At 38.0% G+C, this 21,958-nt stretch overlaps 1 protein-coding gene across 5 annotated transcripts in view; it reads right to left on the reverse strand.

Moving 5' to 3' along the window:
* The window catches only part of MAP7 (microtubule associated protein 7), a 110,216-nt gene that overhangs the window by 22,639 nt on the left and 65,619 nt on the right, over positions 1-21,958 (reverse strand). For 4 of the 5 annotated variants that reach the window (XM_059841794.1, XM_059841797.1, XM_059841793.1 and 1 more), the window contains 5 exons: positions 20,745-20,822; positions 12,577-12,740; positions 11,713-11,824; positions 8,317-8,427; positions 2,460-2,573 (listed from right to left, as the gene is read on the reverse strand). In XM_059841794.1, the coding sequence (XP_059697777.1) occupies positions 2,460-2,573; positions 8,317-8,427; positions 11,713-11,824; positions 12,577-12,740; positions 20,745-20,822 (579 nt within the window). The remainder of the gene's footprint in view (positions 1-2,459; positions 2,574-8,316; positions 8,428-11,712; positions 11,825-12,576; positions 12,741-20,744; positions 20,823-21,958) is intronic. The other variant, XM_059841795.1, reaches the window with a different exon arrangement.

The following is a 21,958-nucleotide window of genomic DNA, read 5'->3' on the forward strand; positions in this document are numbered from 1 at the left end:
ATTTAACTGAAGGAGAAGATTGGGAAAAAATACATTATTACTGCAAAGTTTTATTTTTCTGCTCCTGTTTGTCTCTTCCGGCCATTTAATTGAGTCTATGCACAATTACTATCCAGCATGTCACTTGAGGAAAAAATAGGGGCTCTGTATAGTATCTTTCCTATTCCTTTTTTTTTTCTCCATGTCAAAGAAATTTACATCTTCTATTTCCTTAATGAAAAGCCAAACCAAACAAAACCAAACCAAGATTTCTTGCCTGTCTATCCCTCTGTGAGCACACTTGAAACAATGCAGTTCCACATACAGTTAATTCTTCTAGTCTTACAAAAGTACAGCTGCTGTTACAGGAAGAGCTCATAGTCTTAACAGTACTAATGCTGCAAATTCTCCTGCACCAAGAGATTAACATTATGAATAAAGAGTCTCATGAAAGAGTTACAGCAATGGCACTAATGCTTGCCTTATAGTTCATAGGGATTTATGTTTAATGAGGAATTATGACTAACTTAAAAACAAGCAAGAAACAAGAAAACAGGGATTTTTGTTTGTGGTTTTATTTTGGTTGAGGGCATCTAAACCAGATAGGAGGCAGTGGCATAATGCTTTACACCACTTATAAATTATGTGGCTCCTGTCCTGTGATTCAATTCCTCTTCTGCATGCTGATTATCTGAAGTTACCACCAAGGAAGACAACACAAGTATTAGAAGAGAAACAGCTCATTTTCATTTGTGAAGTTGCCAAACAATGCTTTAGGCAGCACTTCCAATGATTCATATACTAACAGGATTACATCTATTCAGAGGAGCTTTTTGAAAGCTATTTACAAAACATTTTGGTTTCGAAGGATTTATTAAAAAAAGATCCAGATGTATTCTTATGCTGGATGTCCCTAGTACCTCACCTAAATTTTAAGGACCTGAGTCCATATTTAACTGTGTTTGGATTTTTTACATGGCAATTTATTTTTACAGCCAAAGGGCAGGGTAGTTTTCTAGGGAATAATGGGAGGCTGGGATGAGTGGAGTGTTCAGGCCACAGCTGTGAGCCATTGCCATCACTTGATCATTAATCTCTAGAAAGCATCCTGTATGAAGGGGCTGAAGTTATTGCTCCCAGAGAATAATACCTGGAAAACAATGAGCAGATGGATCATTCTTCTGGTGGTATAGTTCCAGTTAGCACAGGGAAGGCGTTTCAGGGAAGTGCCTGACAAATCAGTCTTTCCTGCTTTTTGTAGCCTTTCTTAATATTGCACTCAGTGTAGAGTTGGTTGTGCAGTATAAACAAGAGCAGTCACAAAAAGCTTCATGCTTGCTCCAGGAAGGTAACCACTTACATGCAGCCTTCTCAACTATTCCCTAATGAAGAGCTGAATTTCCAATATCCTTCTTGGTAGGTGACATTAAATATCAATTTTATGAGTGACTGTTTCTGAAGAGTGAAAAAGAATTCTGTGCTTCTTAATTCTACTATTTGTAGAATATCATCCACATTTTTGCTCCTACAGCACCACCCCTGTGGAAATGTACCACAGCCTTATTAGTTATAAGCGTTCTTAAGTGAAAGCTTCTTTAAAAGTAATCTTAGCAGATCTCTGTTCCTTCTTACCTTCTATGTTCTTTAATTAGAATAAAAATCCTGTCCACATCAGACAAGAAAGACTTGCCTTGACTTATAATAATATATTGCTGCACGTGCTGAGGGTGTAATGGTAAAGTTCCTAATGGATGATTACAAAACATTCTATTATAAAACACCCTATGATAAAAGAAGAGGTAGCTGACACCTGCCTAAAATACATGATAAGCAAGTATGCCCTGGTTGTATTTGGAATACAGTTTTGCCTGGACCTTCAATTACCACCTAGCCATATCATCACATTTCTGCACATTAATTTTCCCTCAGTGAGTACCATCAGGGAGCTGTTCTGGGGTTGGCAGACAACTTGACAACTATTATAACCCCACTGAACCTGCACGTTTAACTTCACAGGTATTAAATGCACAGGAGCCAGGGCCTATCTTTATAAAACTCTAACATTCTCCATGCGGGAAGTGCTCTGGTAGGGGCTGAAACTTCTTTGCAGCAAGCAGCTCACAGCTTTAGCAGTGGATGTGCTAAATCAGCTCTTTCCAACTAGGTGTGCATTTCCTTAAACAGCCATGGCCACCGTGATGTTGTTGCCTGCATGTTTTGTATGTTATGTTTTTTATTCATTTACTGCATTGATGAAGAGGCACAAGTAAGAAAGAGTTAGCAGGAGAAAGAGAAAGAGGCGTAGCAAACAACTGTGCAGGGAAGCTTTCATGCTGTCATGCGCACTAACCCCGGACGTTCAAGTTCATTCTGAGATGCTACCATCCACCCATAATTAGATCAGTGACTTCACAACATCCGGGAGGGAATCTGGAAAAATAAGTGTCTGAGACATGAAGCCTCTGCTGTAACAGGATTACCTGCATCTCCAGACAATGCAGCTGTGCTTTTACTCCGAGCCAGGAATGAGTGTGTGGGCGTCAGGAGCCTGCTAACGATGCTGCTCTCCCATGGACTGAGCTGAAGACGGCGAGCTGAACGTGCACCATACAAGCAAGATGTTAGATCAAACACTTCACAGATAACCACATGCTGCAGAGTGTTAGTACTCTCCCCTCACTACTGCATACCATGAAAATCTTGAAAATGTCCACAGTAGTTCAGTGTTTTGCATTTTATTATTACTCCTTTTTAGCAGAAGAATTCCTATAGAAACATGTACATCTGAACATTTAATTTATGTTACTGCCTGTGGCATTATGGCAAATTGTTACCAAATGAGTATGGATACTCTGCACATCTGCCACATTCCATGTTAGGAATGACAGGATAATTTCCCTATGCCACTCCTAAATATAGACTTCAACAGAGATGTTTGTCTCAAAGGCTTCCTACTCTAAAGATATATAGTCTTCCAGTCACACTTAAACACCTTCCAAAGTTTGCCAGCCTACCTGGGAAAACCAAAGAAGGCTGCTCACTGCTATGCAGAGAATTGTGTCAATGAGGTTTTATCAAAGCATTGCAAAAGGACAGCGTGCCCCAACTGCAGATACCAAGCTCAGCAGCTGCAGTTGTCTCAGTAATAGGTGAAGCCACAGAAAACAGTAAATGTATTTGATTATTAATTCTCTGTCCACAGATCCTGCTAATGATCAGTTTCCATGTAGAACACTTTCCACATAGTTGCTCTGTTTTGAAAATGCAATACGTGTTGACCTGGATGCAGTCACACCGCTACTTTGCTTTTCCCAGTGTTGTCTAATGCAAACATAGCTTTTCAATATAATCCTTTTATCTTGTAAAGTTTCTTTACTTTTTTTTTTTAAATACTAATTAAAAATTTATCATGGCAAAGCATTAACCAGAAGAATCCTGTAAGTTACTTTCTGTATTGAACTGGGTATTTCTTTGACATTACAATGCAACAAATTGTTTCATGACTATCACAAGCCAAAACATTCAACTAGTTCCCAAAGAAGTTCATTGTACTAAGCTTACACTATAGCAGTAATCTTGATATTGCAAGCAAAAGCAGCTCTTTTTATACCTCAGCATTCATTTACCTTAGTTTAGTGTTTGCAGCAACAAAACTGCAGCTTGAATTTATGAGGCTCAATCTCTATAACATTCACTGAAGTGACTGGCTGTAACAAACTTGACATTCATTTGCATTTTTAAAGGAAGAAATTCATCACTTTTTATAGACATAAACTCTGAATCTGTCTTTAATCTACTCCTTGCTGAGCCCCATGAAAAGAGAGGCTGATCTAATCTCCTTCTATGAAAACATAATTGCTTAATCTGCCCTCAGTACTGTTTTGCACTTCTCAAATTGCTCCCTTAAATTCCAGTAATGCAATAAGGGGCATTACTATAGAAATATAGGACTCTCAAACACAGCAGGCTCTTTTCCTAACTGTCCTTTTTTACACACTGTACTATTGCCAGAGCTTTTTGTGATTAATGGCTCCATTCTGCAATGGTAGAGATCATACAGACACACAAAAGACCCCACAGAGACCTCCGTTCAGCACACACATTACCATTAAGCTTGCATTTTAACAATGAGGAAATCACAGAGCTACCATTAAACTGGATGCAGTAATGGCAAAGTCTTTGCTTGCTCTCATCTCCAGGCCCCATGCCCAGTATGATCACTGTTCAAAGCTACTGTTGCAAGACAACAGATTCTTTTTTGTGGTCTCAGGCTTTAGTAGCTGAGGCTCACCTACTAAGGTGAGTACGTATGATTGTGGATGACTTTGGAGAACTCTTCTACTGTAGTTTAACAGAAAGATCACACAACTTCAGAAAGCAATCCTTGATATTTTAGGCCAGTAAACCAGTACTATATACACTATCCATTTCTTGGCATTTATCTTTACATGATAAGTGAATGTTACCATGTAAATACAGCCCTGTGGGCCAGCTGCAGGCCTTATGTCACTATATAAACGCCCAGAGATGAAATAATCTCAAGAGGACACTGCTGAGAGACTGATGATTTAGTACACCAATGTCTCACCTGCCATGTCTCGCATATCTCATATTCCTTGTCCTGAAGATGAGAATGATTTAATTATCTTTGGCCCTAACTCAGGGGAGATTGTATCCACATCCTCTACTGGAAGCAATCCCGTGTCCACAGCATCCAGCTGAAGCACTGAGGCGGTGTTTGGGAGTGAGCTAGTTGATATGCACAACAGTGAACCAAAACCAAAAACTTTCTTCTCCATATAAGCAATAGGCCTGCTTCAGAGACACCAAAATAGTTTTAGCCAGGACCTTGGAGTGAAGTCACCCTGATTCTCTACAATGGGTTTAAATCAGACTTTGTTCAGATGCACCTTGGCTTTGTGGGCCAGGGTTTTAACATAATGAATTTTCCAAATGCACAGCTACCTGAAAGCATCGCACTTCACACATTTAATATATATTTTAACAGATTAGCACCACTAATCATCTAGAACAGACAAACTTTCCCCCCTGGGATCCAACTACAAGAGTATTAATATCTAAATGCATTGAACAGCTTCAGTTTGGAGTCCAAACCACACTGGAGCAAAACTGAATATCAAACAAAGAACATCCCAAAATAATAAGATCAACTTTAAGACAATGAGGTCAAGGGTTTATTTTCTTGCTCTTTTTTGTTTTTAATGCCTCAGGGTGATGTTTTCAAGATTTAGTCTTTAAAACCATCTGACAGACAAGGGGAAGCAGTATTTTTTGTTCTCATGATGTTTCATGAGAGATGTTTCATTTTCTCCTCATGATGCTTCTATTTCATAGAATTATAGAATGGTTTTGGTTGGAAGGGATCCAAAGGATCATCTGGTTCCAACCTTCCTCTCATGGGCAGGGACACCTTCCATTAGACCAGGTGCTCAAAGCCCCATCTAGCCAGACCTTGGGCATCCACAATTTCTATGGGCAACCTTTTCCACCTGCCTCCACCAATCTATCTCACCAGTCTTAGAGTGAAGATTTTCTTCCTAATATCCAAATATCTAAACCTGTCATTTTGAAGCTATTAGCTCTTGGTCCTATTACTACATGTCCTTTTAAGAAGTCCTTCCCCAGCTCTCTTGGAGGACCCTTTTAATGTAAAGTCTCCCTGGAGCCCTCTCTTTTCCAGCCTGAACAAGGCCAAGTCTCTCAGCTTTTATTGCTCCATTTTCACACAGGAAGCACATTTGTGATAGGCTTGCTGGTACAAGGAAGTACCCTTACCCCCAGCCACAAGCAGGTTATTTTTAACAGATTAAAGATCTTTATAACCTTACATCAAACTAAAAATACACAGAGTTGCAGGGTGCTGGCAAAAGTAAATTGGTTACAATCACCTGTATTTATCTTCAGGATATACAACCTGAATACTGGAAAGTTGTCTTAGCAGCAGCAGAATAATTTGCAAGTAAGCAAACAGCAGCATTTGATTAGCTGTAGGAACAGATGGGAGGCAGGGATTTAACAGGCCTTCTGACGAGCACCACAAAGGAGACTCTCATTGATAAATGTGGTGTTTGCTTATACACATATACAATATGGTGAGGAATACATAGGGGGAAACTGCTCTTTCTACAGGAAACAACACTGGAGCCCCTGAATGTCTTTGATAATGGTTGCAGAAAATGGTGGTGCAGTGATTGTGACAATCATCTGCTTGAAAGAAAAATCACTGCAGAGAAGGGGAGGAAAACAACTAGGGTGCAAGTTTTGCAAAACTTCAAGTAGGTAACTCATACCTCATGAAAAGTAGTATCCCCTTGCTTAGCTTTCCTTAAAGAGCACAACTGCCAAAATCTATTGGTCAACAGCAGTTTTCTCCAGTTGAATATGTGTTCATGTTCTGTTATAGTTTCACTATTCACTAACTACAGTAACATAAAAGCATAATGAGAAGCATGTTCTAGCTGCCCAATTGTACAACTGTGATAAGGAGCTGTACAGCAATACAATGCTTGACATGGCACCAACCAGTCTTTTGGCCAATTAGTTAATGAAAACTTTCATCTTTTGCTGCACTAAAACAAAAATAATTGTCCTTCAAATGCTAAAAAGGTGCTGCACAACAGATGACAAGCTCTTATTGACAGCTAGCTATAAGCCACTAAGTAGATAAGCTTATCATCCTTATCTCCAGCTCACTGTTTTGCAGGTAGGAGTCTGTATCACAGACTAAGTGTGATTGGGTGCCCTCTGGAAGGTGAAGTGGGGAGCAGGCAGTCACAGCCTTCCTTTAAGCACCTGCCTTAAGAGGTTGAGGCCACTGGGGAGACTAGCAGCACTTCTCCAGATACATGGCTCAACTAGATTTAGGTATCTGACTTTGCATGAAAAAAGCATTTATATCATTTGGATTTACTTTCTGTTTTGTAGTCTGAAAAAGTCACAAGAGACTCCTAAAGGGTTCTGTGCTGTTTTAGCAAAAATGCCAAGTAAAAAAGGCCTCAGCATTTTGACATATGGCCATCACTTCCATATTCCTTTTTTCCCCCCTACCATTAGACTGCCTAGTATATTCTGTTTAAGTTCTCCTGAACTTGAAATGGATGGCAGAAGCTAAATCACTGTGTTACAGTCCATAAGAGACCATCCTTCATACTGAATGCCTGCTGCTGTTCACCTGCCCACTTCACCAAGACCCTTCCTCAAAAAAAGCATCTGGCAAAGAACAGCAACCATCTGAAAAAATATTCATACCTGAAAAGCTAATAAAGTTAAAACTGACTGGAGTTCAACATTTAGAGCAAGAAATGAGTGGTGCTTAGGAATAAATTATTTCCTAAGGTAATACTGTATTTTTCACAAGTTGCCAGACTGTACAACTAGGTTTGCCCACTAAGATGAACATGGCTCATCAAATCAACCAGATACACATGTTCACTCAAACTTGGAACTTAGCTAAGACACACAAATAATGACATCAACCAGATAATGCAACTAAAAATCCATTTAAAAATTTTTTAAAAAAATAATTTTATGGATTGAAATGGGACAGAACTCAGTAGAGGACCAAAAAATCCCTACCAAGTACTTTACTGTAAAGCTCTTTGCACAAGTTACACAAGAGACATTCTTTTATAAAACTTTTAAGCTCAATGCTTCAATCTCATAAGTCCTCAGAACAGCAGCAGCAATTCAGCTATGTTAATTTTTAAAAGCTTGATGGTTTGCCTTTTTTCAGACTTGTAAACACCAAAAATGTACACTGAAATGAAGCAATCTTTGAGAAACAACTGGACACAAAAAGTCAATAAACAGACAATATGAAAAACACCCATACTTCTTCCATAAAAATAACCAAAATGGTAATAAAATCAGAAAATGTAATAAAGGAACTGCTTGAAAGCTTCATGCAACATGTTCTTAGACATTCAAGAGCTATTACCGAAAAAGAAAGGAAAACAAAATAATGACAAAATGGTCTAACACAAATAAAGGTCACACATGATTGCATGCACTATGGAGTGATATATTCTTTCAATAGTTGTACCTCATTTACTAAAAACCTGACAGAAGCACTGCTTTTATCATTTGCTAAAGTAGGATTGTTTAGGTAAGTTCTCTTTGTTTTAAAAAACAAGAATTATTTGTTCTCACAGGAAAAAATGTTCAACCATTTACTTGTCACATTTGAAGTCTTTCCACTACCACTTAGATGAAGTACAGAAAACGACTTCAGAAGCTTGTTTTATGTGCAAAGTAATACATCAGCATAGAACATTCTTTCTTGCTGCTCTTTTAATGCTTTTTTCTTCAAAACTGTACCTCTGTCTGGAGAATTTAGTAATGTTGCAGATGAGGAGGAGAGCCGCTTGTTTATGACTGGATCAACATGTTTCGAAAGGTTCATTGTTGAAACAGACCGCCTGTCTCGATCTAAAACAAATGGAGATAATGCTAATTGACAGCCCACATGCAATAGTGCAAGTTCCTAGCTCACTAGTGGGAGGAGGAAAACAGGACTAGGTCACTCCTGCTCTACCACAACAACTTCCAAAATAGAATGGATTTCTCAGCAGACGTTGTACAGGTGACTCAAAGACTGGGCACAACACAATTTAAGCTTCAAATGTGTAAAATATTCTGTTCGTTATCATTCATTGCAATCTAAAGACTTTCAATATTGTCAGAAAATCTTTGCTCACAACTTACAATAGAAAGAATCACGGAAGGACCAAGATGCTTGGAAACACAAAGTTATTCACTAAAAAACACCCTGCCATCTGCATAAAAGGTGACAGGGCACTGTTACTAGGCAGATGGTCAACATTGTGACAATGCCATGCTGAAAGATTAAGGGAAGACTAGCGCACAAAGAAAGTGAGGGTAAGCACCAAAGAAATTCAAGGTTTTAGTTAAAAATCCCAGAGTTATGTGTAAGTGCTAAACCACCCACCAGAGTTACTTTCAGAGTGCTGAAAATCCAGCTCAGCACACACCTTAGCAGATATAAAAAAATCAGCCTCTGTGGAAAGTACTTGTAATGCACCTACTTGGCATACATAACACGAAAAATTTATAATTTTATTTCCGTTTCTCTACATTTTAGAGTGATATTACATCATTTGCACAACTGCTGCAGTCAACATCTGCATCCTGCTGAGGGGGTAATAATTTCTTCAAGAATAGAGACTGCACACACTTTGTGCATATGTGTGCCACAGGAGGTTTGCTGTGTCCCTTCTTTTCTCTCTCTCAAAAAACACCCCAAACAAAGAGAGCTCCAAGCTCTGTGCTACACATTCCCCATTACACATTTTCATCTGCAAATCTGACATCCAAAAGATGCTTTGAGAATCAATTCTGCTTTTGCTTACATTTTAGCATGTACTGAACCTCAGCACGACTCAGCAAAGCACTCAACCATGCTGAAATGCAATGAGGCTTGAGCATATGCCTAACTGCTCTGCTGATTCATAGTCTGTGTGTGTGCAAAAATGTGTCCCTACACTGTTTGCAAAGCAGATACAAACTCAGGACAATGACAGCATTAAGGATGCTGCTGCTGAAATATTATTTGCCACTGTTTATTTATGACAAGTGTATTAAGATTGTATTTACCTGTTCTGTCTAAATAGATTAAACTATATTCACTGTGTACAAAAAAATTCATAGAGTCTATGAAAAATATCCTAATTCTCCCCAGATCTATGAACAATATAGGATCCACTATAACTTGTGGGACTGAAGAAAGATTCTCCCTACCCCATGTGATTGTTTGCTACCTTTAATATTAGAATGACTTGATGAGGGCATAGAACTGGCAGACTGGATACTGGGAGGGGAATAAAACTCAGAAATGGGTTTTAAAAAAGAGAAAGCTAAATATTATAACTAAGAAAAAGACTTCTTTAGGCTGTCAAGATGATCCCAAATTGATCTACAGGATAAAATGGAGAATGCCCTGTGCAAGTTACTACTGGACACATGATATTCAGGCTTCCTGAGAACAGGAATATTTGTGGGAATGGGATGGGGATCTTGATCTCATGTATAATCTACCACTGAGAAACTACACAGTGTATCAGTACAGCCATAAAGCTTCTAGATTTGGTAGAAAGGATGTACTGCATAAACTGGCTTTCTGAAGATGACAAATGACAATATTGAAAATCACCTCTGTTGTTAGGCATGACAACATTGCTCGTGTCAATGAACCTTATTTAAATGAATGACATTCAGCATAAGGATTTGCATACAAGTGTTGGCAATATGAATCCTATAAATGTAGAATAGGCCAAATGCTATTCATTGCCTGGAAAATTGCTGCTTTCTTTATCCAAAAAAACCCAAAAAGAAACCAAAAAAAAAAGGAATTAAAATACCCATGAGCAATGAAACAGCCAACGCAGCTGGTTATGTATCTGTGTTCATGTGCAAAATTGTAAATCCTACGTGCAGTATGCCAAAACGGTTTTAGAAAAGAACAAAATATTCAAATTTGCTCTCCTTGAATTCCAGCAGATAGAATATTATGCTTCATTTCAGTGAATTGTGCCAAATCTTTAGAGTCAGCCAGCAGTAACTCTCCACCAGAAAAATAAATAATAATGAAAAATCTGGTACTAACAACAGTTCTAATCTATCAGCATGGTGTTAAGCATGCATTGCAACTACATGAGGGTGGTTTAGTTACTGATGATCTCACTTCCTGAGAACTAGCTACAGGTGAAGGAATAACAAACCACAGCATTATGTACCAGGTTTTCTAGCACCACCCAGAGATTTGAAGTGGTGCTCCAGGCCTGCTAAATCGAGAAAGGTGAATGATGATTCAAAATAATAACCTAGGGACAGAATGCAAGACAATGATTTTTCACAGAAAATAAAATAAAAAAAAATCAAATAAATTATACAAAGTTGAGCAAAAAAGTAACCTTTAATGAAAAATAACTGTTTATTGAAATTATATATGACAAAGATTTCAGAGCATTCTTTTCTCAACGTTTTTTCCTCCCCTGATGAAAGATTAGACACAGAAATTAGAATAGGAAGAAAAGAACTTAAAGGATCACTTCCTGTTAAAAGAAGTAAAGGAAAAGTTCTCTTTTGAGAGACTTGATTCACATTGAACAGGGCATATACACATTAATCACTGGCACATTAAGTTAGAGGATATTTGGGCCGAAAAGCATATAGCTAAAATTCACTTAAACCTAATTTGCCAGTCTTTAAAGGAAGAAAAGGGACTTCTATTTCCCCAAATTTCAGTACACAGCACAGATCTCTTATTACAAAGAACAATTTCCTTCCTTGTGTCTACTTTAATCTCGTATTTGGTCATTTCTACCAGACCTACTTTTAGAGGCACAAAGCCAGCATTTGCCACAGTAGCTCATATCACAAGACTGGCACAGCACAAGCACACCCACGTATACACACACGAACACCAGCAAAGCAGCAGGAGCGAGAAGCTGTAGCAAGGTAGTTACAGAACAAGTCAACTCCCAAAACAAGCTGTAACTTTTGTTCAGATTTCTTGCTGTCTTCTTGTGACACAAGAATGTCACAAACACGCCACTGCTAGCAATAATAGGACCAAGAGAAAAGAATTCAACCTAACATACACTGAAACATCCTTCATTTCAGAAGAAGAAATGTAAATTCCAGTTGACTGGTGGGGAAAGGAAACTGGCAAGCAAAGCAAGCCTCCCTCTTTACCTGTGTTATTAATGCGGTTGTGCAGTGCTCCTCCCCAGGACCACCTGTTTTGCCTTTGTTTTGGCTTCTGGCTTCTTTCAATTGTGCGACGTACAACAGCTTCATGTCGTTCCTTGAGTACAACAGGATAACACATTTGGACACTACTGGGCTCTTATTTTCTTATCAAACCCTGCAACCCCCTCCATCTCCATCACATGGACAAAACCAAGTGGCATCTTAGGTGTTTAAGCTTATGTGCTGCCTACTTAAGACACACAGACTAGAACAAAATTAAGCAGCAAGTAAGCCAGACATAAGTTAGAATGCTAAATGAAATTTTGAAAAGATAGGATCTGTTTACTACCCAAACATGCCCTAGTGCTACTTCCCATCTACTAAATACCAGAAGAGTGGGAGAGAGAGGAAACACAACACCCACAACACCCACAAGGATGAGGCGGCTTACATAGGATCACACTGCCCATACTTTCCAGTTTAACTGGGAAACAAATCAGCCAAGAGCAGATTTCAGTGCACACTCATTTCTGAAAAGGTTTTCTTAGGGCAACTTATATTTAACTACCCTTAAACTGAATGGCTAAGAATTAACAGATAACCAAACAAACTTGACCCAAATTGTTTTTCTGCATGAGTTTGCACAGGGACATACACAGTAATCCAGGCATGCTCAAACTCACATTATTTGATTCATAATACAAGCAGTACCTGTGCAAGTAAGGCTTAAAATCCTTCCATACACTCTGTCATACTGACCATGGCTCATGTTGCATTATCTACATCAGCTCTTAGAGAAAAAGGCTGACAGTACTGTATCTTAGGACAAGAGAAGTTGAAAAGCTGTTTCATGACATTCATTCTTACCTTCTCTTCTTCTAGTTTCTGCCTTCGCTTTTCCTCTACGGCCGCTCGCCTTCTCTCTTCCTTTAGTCTCTGCTCTTCTAGCTTCTTCCTGCGTTCCTCTAGGTGCTTTTCATAATGTTGCCGTGCTCTCTCTTCTCTTTCTAGCCAGACGGATTCTCTTGCAGCTGTGAAAAAAATGAGAAATAAAAGTATTAACTTGCTTTATGCAATGTAGTCTTTAATACATTTCAAATAACCAAGGTAAATGGAAAGCCTTTTGAACTCTCTTTCTTCAGACATAGATAATATCCTTGTCTCTCCTCATGTATTAAAATGTTCCCTGGTCACACACTGATTTTATCTAATCTCAGTTTACTTCTTATGAATTACCAACAGTTATTTGAGCAGACAGTTTCTTCACAGAAGAAAGGATTTTTTGCCAGCTTAAAATGCCTAAATACTGAAGTCAGATGCATGTGAACAAACTTCATAAACCATGCTAATTCTCTGTAATATTTTACTGAAAAAAAGACAATAAAAAGAGAAGGTGAAATGCTCATAACTTTCACCTTTATTGATCAATACAGATCTCTTACGATACAAGTGGCTGGGATACCAATTCTAGCACCTGGACCAACAGAAGGAAGGAAGTTACCCACCAAAGAAGTCTAAAGGTAAACATTAATCTGTCACATAATTCCACTTACACACAGCTTCAAACAACATGTTTCAGAAGAGCTAATCAAGAAGCCCTACACAGGACCAATTTTCTCCCTATCAAGGTCCAAATTTTCATGAATTTTGTAGAATGCAGGCTCAGACTGCAGTCCACAAGAAACCATTGATGTAGAATACTCTGGATCTCTCCCCACTGGTGCCTTGAAAGTTTTGGGACCCAGAGTGGAACTAGATTCTTCCCTTATGCTACATCATATGTTTGCAGTCTGAGTCAGTGCTACCGTCACATAGGAAATGCTCTAGACTATTACAGAATCCTTTCACTACAGTGGTACAAAAATTAATGAAAAAAACCAAAATCCAACCAAAGCAAACCATCCCACCACAAAAATACCCCAAACCCAGTGCATACATCCTGTAACTTAGACCCTGAACACATTAAGTAACTCAAACAATGAAGTTGTTCAAAACTGGAACTCAATCAAACCCTTTTGCAGAAGATTTGAAAAATCCATTATCTTTGAAGGAGTCAAGAGCATCTAAGAAGCATAATTACATACATCTCATGAAAATCCAGCTTGGTGTAGCATGTCAGCTTTTAATGAATAGTCACTTATGTACAGACTCTATTGATCATATCAAGATGAGCTGCAGCCGTGAGCCACAAGACTTCCATGGATCCTGTGATGAGCTGGCTCTTTTGTCCCTGGAATATGCTTAAAATGGCAACCCAGCACAAAAAAACCTCTTTGGTGGTCTACTGAAAATTAATAAATTATGAAAAGAAAAAAAAAAACAACAAAACCTCAACAGCTTTCTTAGCTGATGTCACTGGAATATTAATTTGCCTATAAAAAACATGGAGATTATTTGTTCTTGCTTTTATTAATGTAAATGGCTAAACTTTCTTGAGACACTGTTCATGGTGATTCATGGATCATGACACTGTTCATGATGAATCCACAGGATTCAGTCTGTCACGTTGTTTAGAAAAAGTAATGAAAATAGGACATTTGAACTTTTAAGACTAAATTCAAGAAGAGAGAGGCTAAAAAGATATTTATGTACATTCTTAGTTCTGGTACAACAATCAGAATGCTGGACCTCTGGACAGAACATGTATCTTCAGCCTTCTGCTTCTCCGAGAAGGGGTGATAAAAATCACACTTTTGTGATACAGCAAGAGAGCTCAATAATGGAAACAAGCATTAGTGAGGGATTAACCCAGGCAAATGGATGTGTTCGGCTGGAGTAACTTTTAACAAAAATAATAGATCTGATTCAAAACAAATAAAAAGCTACATCTTTCCACCTTTAGGCTACAGGCAAAAGACAGCAGAAAATATGTGGCCACCTGCTAACATGAGGAAATTACTAATTTTATGCTTGGACCAAGTATTTACCAAGTACATGAAAGTATGATTTATGATATATCTGTTTGCTGAAACAAGTGTAATATCTAATTTCATAAATTCAACTTTTTTCACAGATATAATCTTTACTACTTTTAATTTTTTTTCAATTTTCAATTCCTGCATTTTATCTTAATAGAGAATCAAAGGAGAACATCTGCTTTGTTTACACTTCTTCCTGCATGTACTACTGACATTCTTCTATGAACTTAAGGGCTCAGTTTTTGTCACCTATAAGGTAGGAATATACAGTGACATAAGTTAGTGCCCTTAGATATATAAGGATAACTTCAGGAAAAATAAAAAGTTTAGAATATTTTTCTTTCATTCTTATGCCCCTATTTATGAATTTTCAGAAACATTTTTCTGCCACCCCAAACAGGTATGACTTGTAGAATAAAAAGTTTACTCTTTAGACCTCTGCTCTAACATAAAAAAAATTTTAAAAAATATATTAAGCTCTATTCTAGAAGCACAGCATCGAACACCTTGCTGATAGAAAGAATCAGCAGATGAGCCTACAGGAAACTGAAGATATCTTTAAAAGGTCTCATCAACCTGAAAGAGCAGCCAATTTGAGGATGTGGCAGGGAAGAATACCAACTTCTATGATGCTGTCTCCAGAAACTGTGCCAAGAGCTCTGCCTGGTGCTGAGCCAACAAAGAACTCCACTGGGAGTATGGTCCAACAAAAAAGCATTTTCTCAGGCCTGAGCATTAACAGGTTCATGATCCTTTTCTCCTTTGTAATACCTCACATTGTATGACAATGAGGAAGATTGATTCAAGGAAAGTCTGGTCACCATTCAGATATCACCTCCATGCCGAAAGCTTAAATTCCATTGGAACAATTACATTAAAGCTGGAAAGTACAAACAAAAGTCACAGCCGGACCATTTTCTATTCCATTCCTTAGTACAAGCAATACATTTGAACACAGTCACGTGATACAAGGACACAAAATTAGAGCATAAAAACAGGATTTAGAAATTGAGCCCTAGACATGCTGTTGAATACCTTCTGCTTGTTTGCTGGATTAGATTACAAAGCAACATAATTAAGGCTGTGTTTCTGATACTTCTGAAGTGAATAGCAGTGAGAGAAAACAAGGTCAACCAAGAAAGAGACACTCCAATATTAAGAGACACATAAGACTTGAAACCAATTAATTTTACACTGGAATTAACTAATGTAATGTGGAAGATGTTAGCTACAAACCATGCATATTTCTTTCTTGGAAATAATTCTGTAGTTTCTTTCCCCAACCACACATACTAGAACTATTCTTTGCAGGGGTTTTAGGCAGTGAGGGAAGGAGGAGCATGCACTAAGTGTCAAAGCCTTTATTTTCTATTTTTCTCTGTGAAGCAAAGAATGTGCCCCCAGATTCTCTTTTTGTTTTGGTTTACTGCCTATGCAAAGGCAGATCAGTCACCATGCTTTCTCAGTCTGCCTTTTGAATCCACCTCAGATGGACAGCTCACCTGAGCCCAAATCCTACAGTCTTTGTTGTGCTTTCCACCTTTATCTTTTCTAACTTAACAGCACTGACCTCAGCAAGAGCTTTCTCCTCTGACTGCTCTTTCACCTTTGCTCACTGCCAGCTCTGCACTGAGGCTGTGATTGCCCCTTGCTGCATTAGCAGTAAAATGGATCAGTGATGCTTTAACCATACCTAAAAATGGGGACATTACACAGAAGTGGCTGACTGAACAAATTAGAAGGTGAACTTCAGAGCTGTAATTAAAGGTGAAGTTAATGTGAGATTCTCTAAGCCAACCTTTCCCCGGTAACCATGCTCCAAGGGACATTTACCACCTAAGTTTTTAAACTAGCCTTCCTTAAAGATTGTTTCCTTGTCTTATAAACCCTTTTGACATTCAAATTTTCCAAGGAGATCCCAAAATTATTCATATGCTAGGGTCAATAATTCCCAGTTTCTGTGGGGCTTCTTTCTGTTGGATAAAGTTCTGCCCCCAAGTGCCAGGGGAGAAAATAGGCCAGAAGGAATTTACTCACAGAAAAAAAATTGTAATTTTTATTAATGCTATTATTATCCCAGTGATCACTTTCTGTGATGTTTAAAATACTACTTTATTGCTTATGCATGGTATGTATTAAGAATTTAATGAATTTAGCCAACTTGAAACTCAGACATATTCTAAGAACTAAGATTAATCACTATTTAAGGAAGTGTGCTAAGTCAAAAAGGAGTATTACCATCTTTTGTTCCCAACACCAGAAACTAAATGAACCGTGTGTCCTTGTCAGGATCATAATTCTGATCAAAAAAAGATCAGTCTTCAAGCAGGATTATGCAGATAAAACATGCACAGAAGTGAGACTGAAAAAAAGTCAGACTCAGTTTTCTCAAGAATCAGAGACCAAGATACTGCTAAGTAATAATCAGAAAATTCTTCTTCTTTTCAAGGCCACTAACCAAGTTTACCAGAATGAAACCCATTTTAAAATCCCAGTTATTTTCCCTGTTGAAAAACACATTTTGATTTTTCTTTCAGTTAGGGAGGACCAGGTCTGTGCTTCCCAGTTAGGGAGGAGCCAGAAACTAACTGGCATGGAACAACTTTCACCTCTGTTATTAAACTCCTACCCTCCAAAATGGTGACAGCACTTAATCTGCACATGCAGAAAAGCCCATGGACCTTCCCTGCTGATTCCCAAACCTTGTCTGGGAATCAGCAAGCAGGATCAGCTAGTTGGCTGGAGCCAACACCCTGCCAGGATCCATCATAACAGCTTTATAGTAAGAACAATTAAGTTTTAGCATCAGGAAATGCTCTTCAACAGTGTTAATTTGGTAGTACAGATCCAATCGGTATGGCAGATAAGGGTAAAATCCACATGATGAAAAAGCAGCAGTTTCCAGCAATGTTTTCCAGTTTTAGCAAGCCATCTACCATGGTTGCCTTCATAAAAAGTCAGTTCCAACACGTTTGTCTCAACATTCAGTGCCAGAACACAGCTGCTCAGCCTGACACATGTAAGTGCCGAGCTGGAGCCAGAGTGTGATAGCTCCCTTTGCTCTGGCCTCCAGGAACAGAGCCATTTGACCACTGCCTCTCTTGGGGTTTCCATTTTGCACAATTCAAGAAGGTTAGTCTCACATAGAGAGATCTGATATCTTTATTTTAAAGGACAGATGTTAATTTTTATGCACAGGTGCTATGGGAAAGAGCACCAGTGGAAAAAGCACGAAAATGAAAACACGGTTACTAAAGAGCAAGTGACAGCTCTGGAAGCATTACTTAGAAAATCAAGATCACCCTAATAATCCTTTATGGCCTGAATGTGATATCAGCAAAACACACATTACCAAATGGTCAGGAGATTAAAAAGATTGAAGCAGAAAACCCTCCATGAAATTGTTACAACTCAAGTCATGCAAAAGGAACTGCACAGAAAAAAGTCAAAGAATAAATATTTTAGAAATGTTGGGATGGCATTTCAAAAGCAATGCCTTTCCTACAGTGAAGGAACTAAAACAATCTCTTCTTCTTGATGGTGTGATTTGCTGATTGTGTCCCTGTGGATCTTCTGTGTTACCTAAAGAAGAGTCCGAAACAAAACATGAATATACTAAAGGTGAAAGGGGCATTTTTTTGTAGAAGCTTCTTTAATCTTTTCAACATGATCCTCAAGAAACAGCAGATACTGACAGTCCCAACACATATATGTGCTATATATATATATATTCAGAAAATAAAAACAATAGCATTTCCTACTCTCTAAGCACTCATTAAAAACAAGACAGACACCCAAGTGTGCTAAGTAGTCTAAGACTGCTAAAATACTATTTCCAGGTGCAAACAAATCCTCAGGAGTTTAGAACACATGCCAATCCACCACAGGAAAGCCAAATCTATTACAGCACAATAGAACTTGAAAAAAATTAGAACTTGAGAGTAAAAACAGGGGAAAGAAAAATGGTCTTAAATCAACTGTTCTTTAATATCAGAATATTGCCCAATAAATAAACATAATCCTTATTAAACTGGTACTCCACATGTTCTTAACAGAAGGGTCAACAACTTAATTTTCCTGACTTCCAGGAGCTCAAGTTGCTGAAAGTACAAAACAAAGTTATTACCAGCTCTACACCTAGAGAATTGAACCCTGCCCTTTCCTTTTTTTAGAGCAAAGAATAATTTTATTTGAGGTAGAACTGAAATTCTCAACTTCTGGATAAAAAGAAGTCTTTGCTAAACCTGACAGATCCCCTGAATCAAAAGGAAAGAATTAAGTCTAAATCCAACCTAATTCTATTGAAAAACATTAAAATTCCTTCCTTTGGTTGCTTTACTGTTGCATGGCTGATGTCCCAGTATTAACAAAACCAACTCTAATTTTTAGCAAGACACATTTATGTAACAATATTATACAACTTAATGTTTAAGAGAGACATCTTAGGAATTTCTTTGCTGTGGTTCACACGACATGAGTGACTGATTATCTAGGATCTACACTAAATGCACTAAAAAAAAAAAAAAAAGAAAATAAAGCTACATGCTGTTGTAAAAATCATTGCTCTGCTGTGCTGGAACACAAATCTCAAGAGACAGCTCCTAAATCATAGCAGACAAATATACAGATGGAAGTACAATGTGACTTTCAATTTTCATGTTAGTTCAAAATAATTCTCCAAGCAACAACACACAGTATACTCATATATCACAGGGACATGCAAAACTCTCCCATGTGGAAATGAAGGATTCCCCATCAACTTACAAAAACTCCTGATGTTGCTTTGATGTTGCTTTTAAAATACGTCACACAAAAGAACACATTTCTCAACAGTAGTCATGTCCTTCTGGTAATAAATAACTCATTTATCAATAGCTAGAAAAATCAGAGTTGAGTTAAATTCAAGGAAAGTATCTTCCCCTTGCATTTGACTAAAGCATTGTTATTATACAAGGATAAAACCTGAGAAAAAAAGAAATTCAAGACATGGAACCATCATCTGTGAATAATTAATTAAAATGGCCAGTAATATCCATTTGCTCTGAAACCTGAAGAAACCAAGCCCACATATAACATCAACCTCAACTTGAGGAGCAGCCTTTCAGAGATTATCAAATATCCTGTCATGTTACCCCTTGAGCAAGACAAAACTAAAGCTTTCCTTTTCCCCTCCAAAACAGTCATAGTGATTCTTGCATGGCTACTGCAATTTTATAAGGTGCTGTAAAGAAGGGAGGATATAAATGCTATCAAGACCTAGGTGACAGTTAATGATGGCTCTTCAGGTTAGAAGAAGCAGCATAATTCTGGCTGGAGTTACAATATAGTTCAATAAACCTTGAGAAGTTAGAAATGGGAAATAAAGAACTTCTGTTTCTCAAGCCCTTAAAACAATTCAGCATTGAAAGAAATCAGAGAAAACATATAATAAAGAGGAAATACTTGTATTTCCCAACCTTCCAATTACCACAGAACTTTGTGGCAGCCAAACACATAAACGTTGCTCAGAAAGCCAACAATTTGGCTTCACATAATTCTTAATTCTCTCTCCACCATACCCAGTACACTGCCCATCAGTAGTCACTTGTTAGGCAGCCTTCACTATTCAGTCAAGCTGTGTCATTCTTATGCAGGCATAGGTGACATAAGATTTTGAGCACACCTACTAAAGGTTTGACCTGAAAAAAGTACCCAACTCTACATTTGACACCTACTAAAGGTTTGACCTGAAAAAAGTACCCAACTCTACATTAAAAAATTCCAACCATACACTGGCAACATATTCTGCAATTTTATTTTATGGTATTCAGCATTTTAATCTTAATTGGTAAAATATTCTAAAACTTCAAAATTCCATTTACATCTGCTAAGCTCCCTTGCATGATTTCAGAATTAAACCTACTTTTCATTCACATTCATAGAACAGGTGAGAGATACAGTACTGATGAACTAAAAGATTTACTTTAAAGATATGGTAGCATATCTGAGATGATAATATTGCAAATCTAGCACTATCATTTTGCTGACTGCCCCTAAAAGTAAGTTGGCAATAATGCTGCATGCAGATGATAGTCCAGTAAAAACAAACAAACAAACAAAGACCAGAGGGGGCCTTACCTAGCTGTTTTTCTCTCTCTTCTCTCCGTTCTCTGGCAAGCCGTTGCCTGTCATCAACCTTTAGTACTGTTGGATGATCTACAAATGGAGAAAGAGGAGTATTAGGCACATAGCATAAAATCAAATACTGCCAAGCCAAACTTAAAGGAAAATGGGGCTGTTAAACAGCTCTAATTATTCTGCCAAAATAGATAATGTTTTGAGAAATCCATCTTACTTTAAAAAACCTAGAAAACTGATAATTAGAATGCATTCCTATTTTTAAGATGTAAAATACTTCCAAAGAATAAACTAAGATGTGACTGCAAATACCCAGCAAGACTACTGCTTGTGAAAGCCAAGGAAGAAGCTTTTTTTTGTTTCCAAGCCTAAAACAACTTGATTTCTAGAGAGGATTTTGAAAAAATACTGTTTATTATTCCATAATGTCTCTCCAAAATGCATCCCCAGGAAAGGCTATTATAATCAAGCTTTGTCTTTCCCTTGATATTGCCTCAGGACAGCTAATAAGCCCTGTATCTTGACATAAGAACCTCAGCACCCAAGCAAAACAGGCTGAACCAAAACACTGCTTTGGTTGAGTAGTTCTAAAGCACTTCTGGCTGAGCCTCTGGAAAAAGCATGATATTGATCTCAAAAGATGTTTGTGTGCACATGTGTTAAAAACTCTGGCAAATACACTAAAGGCAGTGAGGCATCACATGCATGGACTGGCATAGCACGAGTCAAGTAAGATGAGAGCTTTAACTACTGTAGATTGAAATTTATCTACATGAGTACTTCACAGCTATCTGCAACTGGCTGCTTGGATCACAGCAGTAAGACTGAGGACAACATGAAAGATCTGTGTCAGAGCCCAGGTCTGACTTTAAAAATTCAGGTTTGGTTGGAAAACATCACTTGCTCAATGATGGTTCTGGAAGACAACAAAGTGCTGAACAGCTCGCATCCAGCTTCCAGTCTCAGCAATGGAACTGTTCCAGACAAAGGGAACAAAATCCAAGTCAGCAATTCATCTCAGCATGCTGCCAAAACTAATTTCCTACTCAGCCTGTTCTGTTAAACCTGGAAAGCTCTTAATTTTATGTGTTTTTTTTCAGTAGCACTGAAAAAGTCTGCTTTGCATAAGAACACAATAAACAAAAAACCCACAGAAAAATCAAAAAGATTTCTGGGTATAAATAAATGATCTGATTTATTTTGGTATTGAGAGG

The sequence above is a fragment of the Haemorhous mexicanus genome, chromosome 3, assembly GCF_027477595.1.
Source record: "Haemorhous mexicanus isolate bHaeMex1 chromosome 3, bHaeMex1.pri, whole genome shotgun sequence".
Classification (NCBI taxonomy): domain Eukaryota; kingdom Metazoa; phylum Chordata; class Aves; order Passeriformes; family Fringillidae; genus Haemorhous; species Haemorhous mexicanus.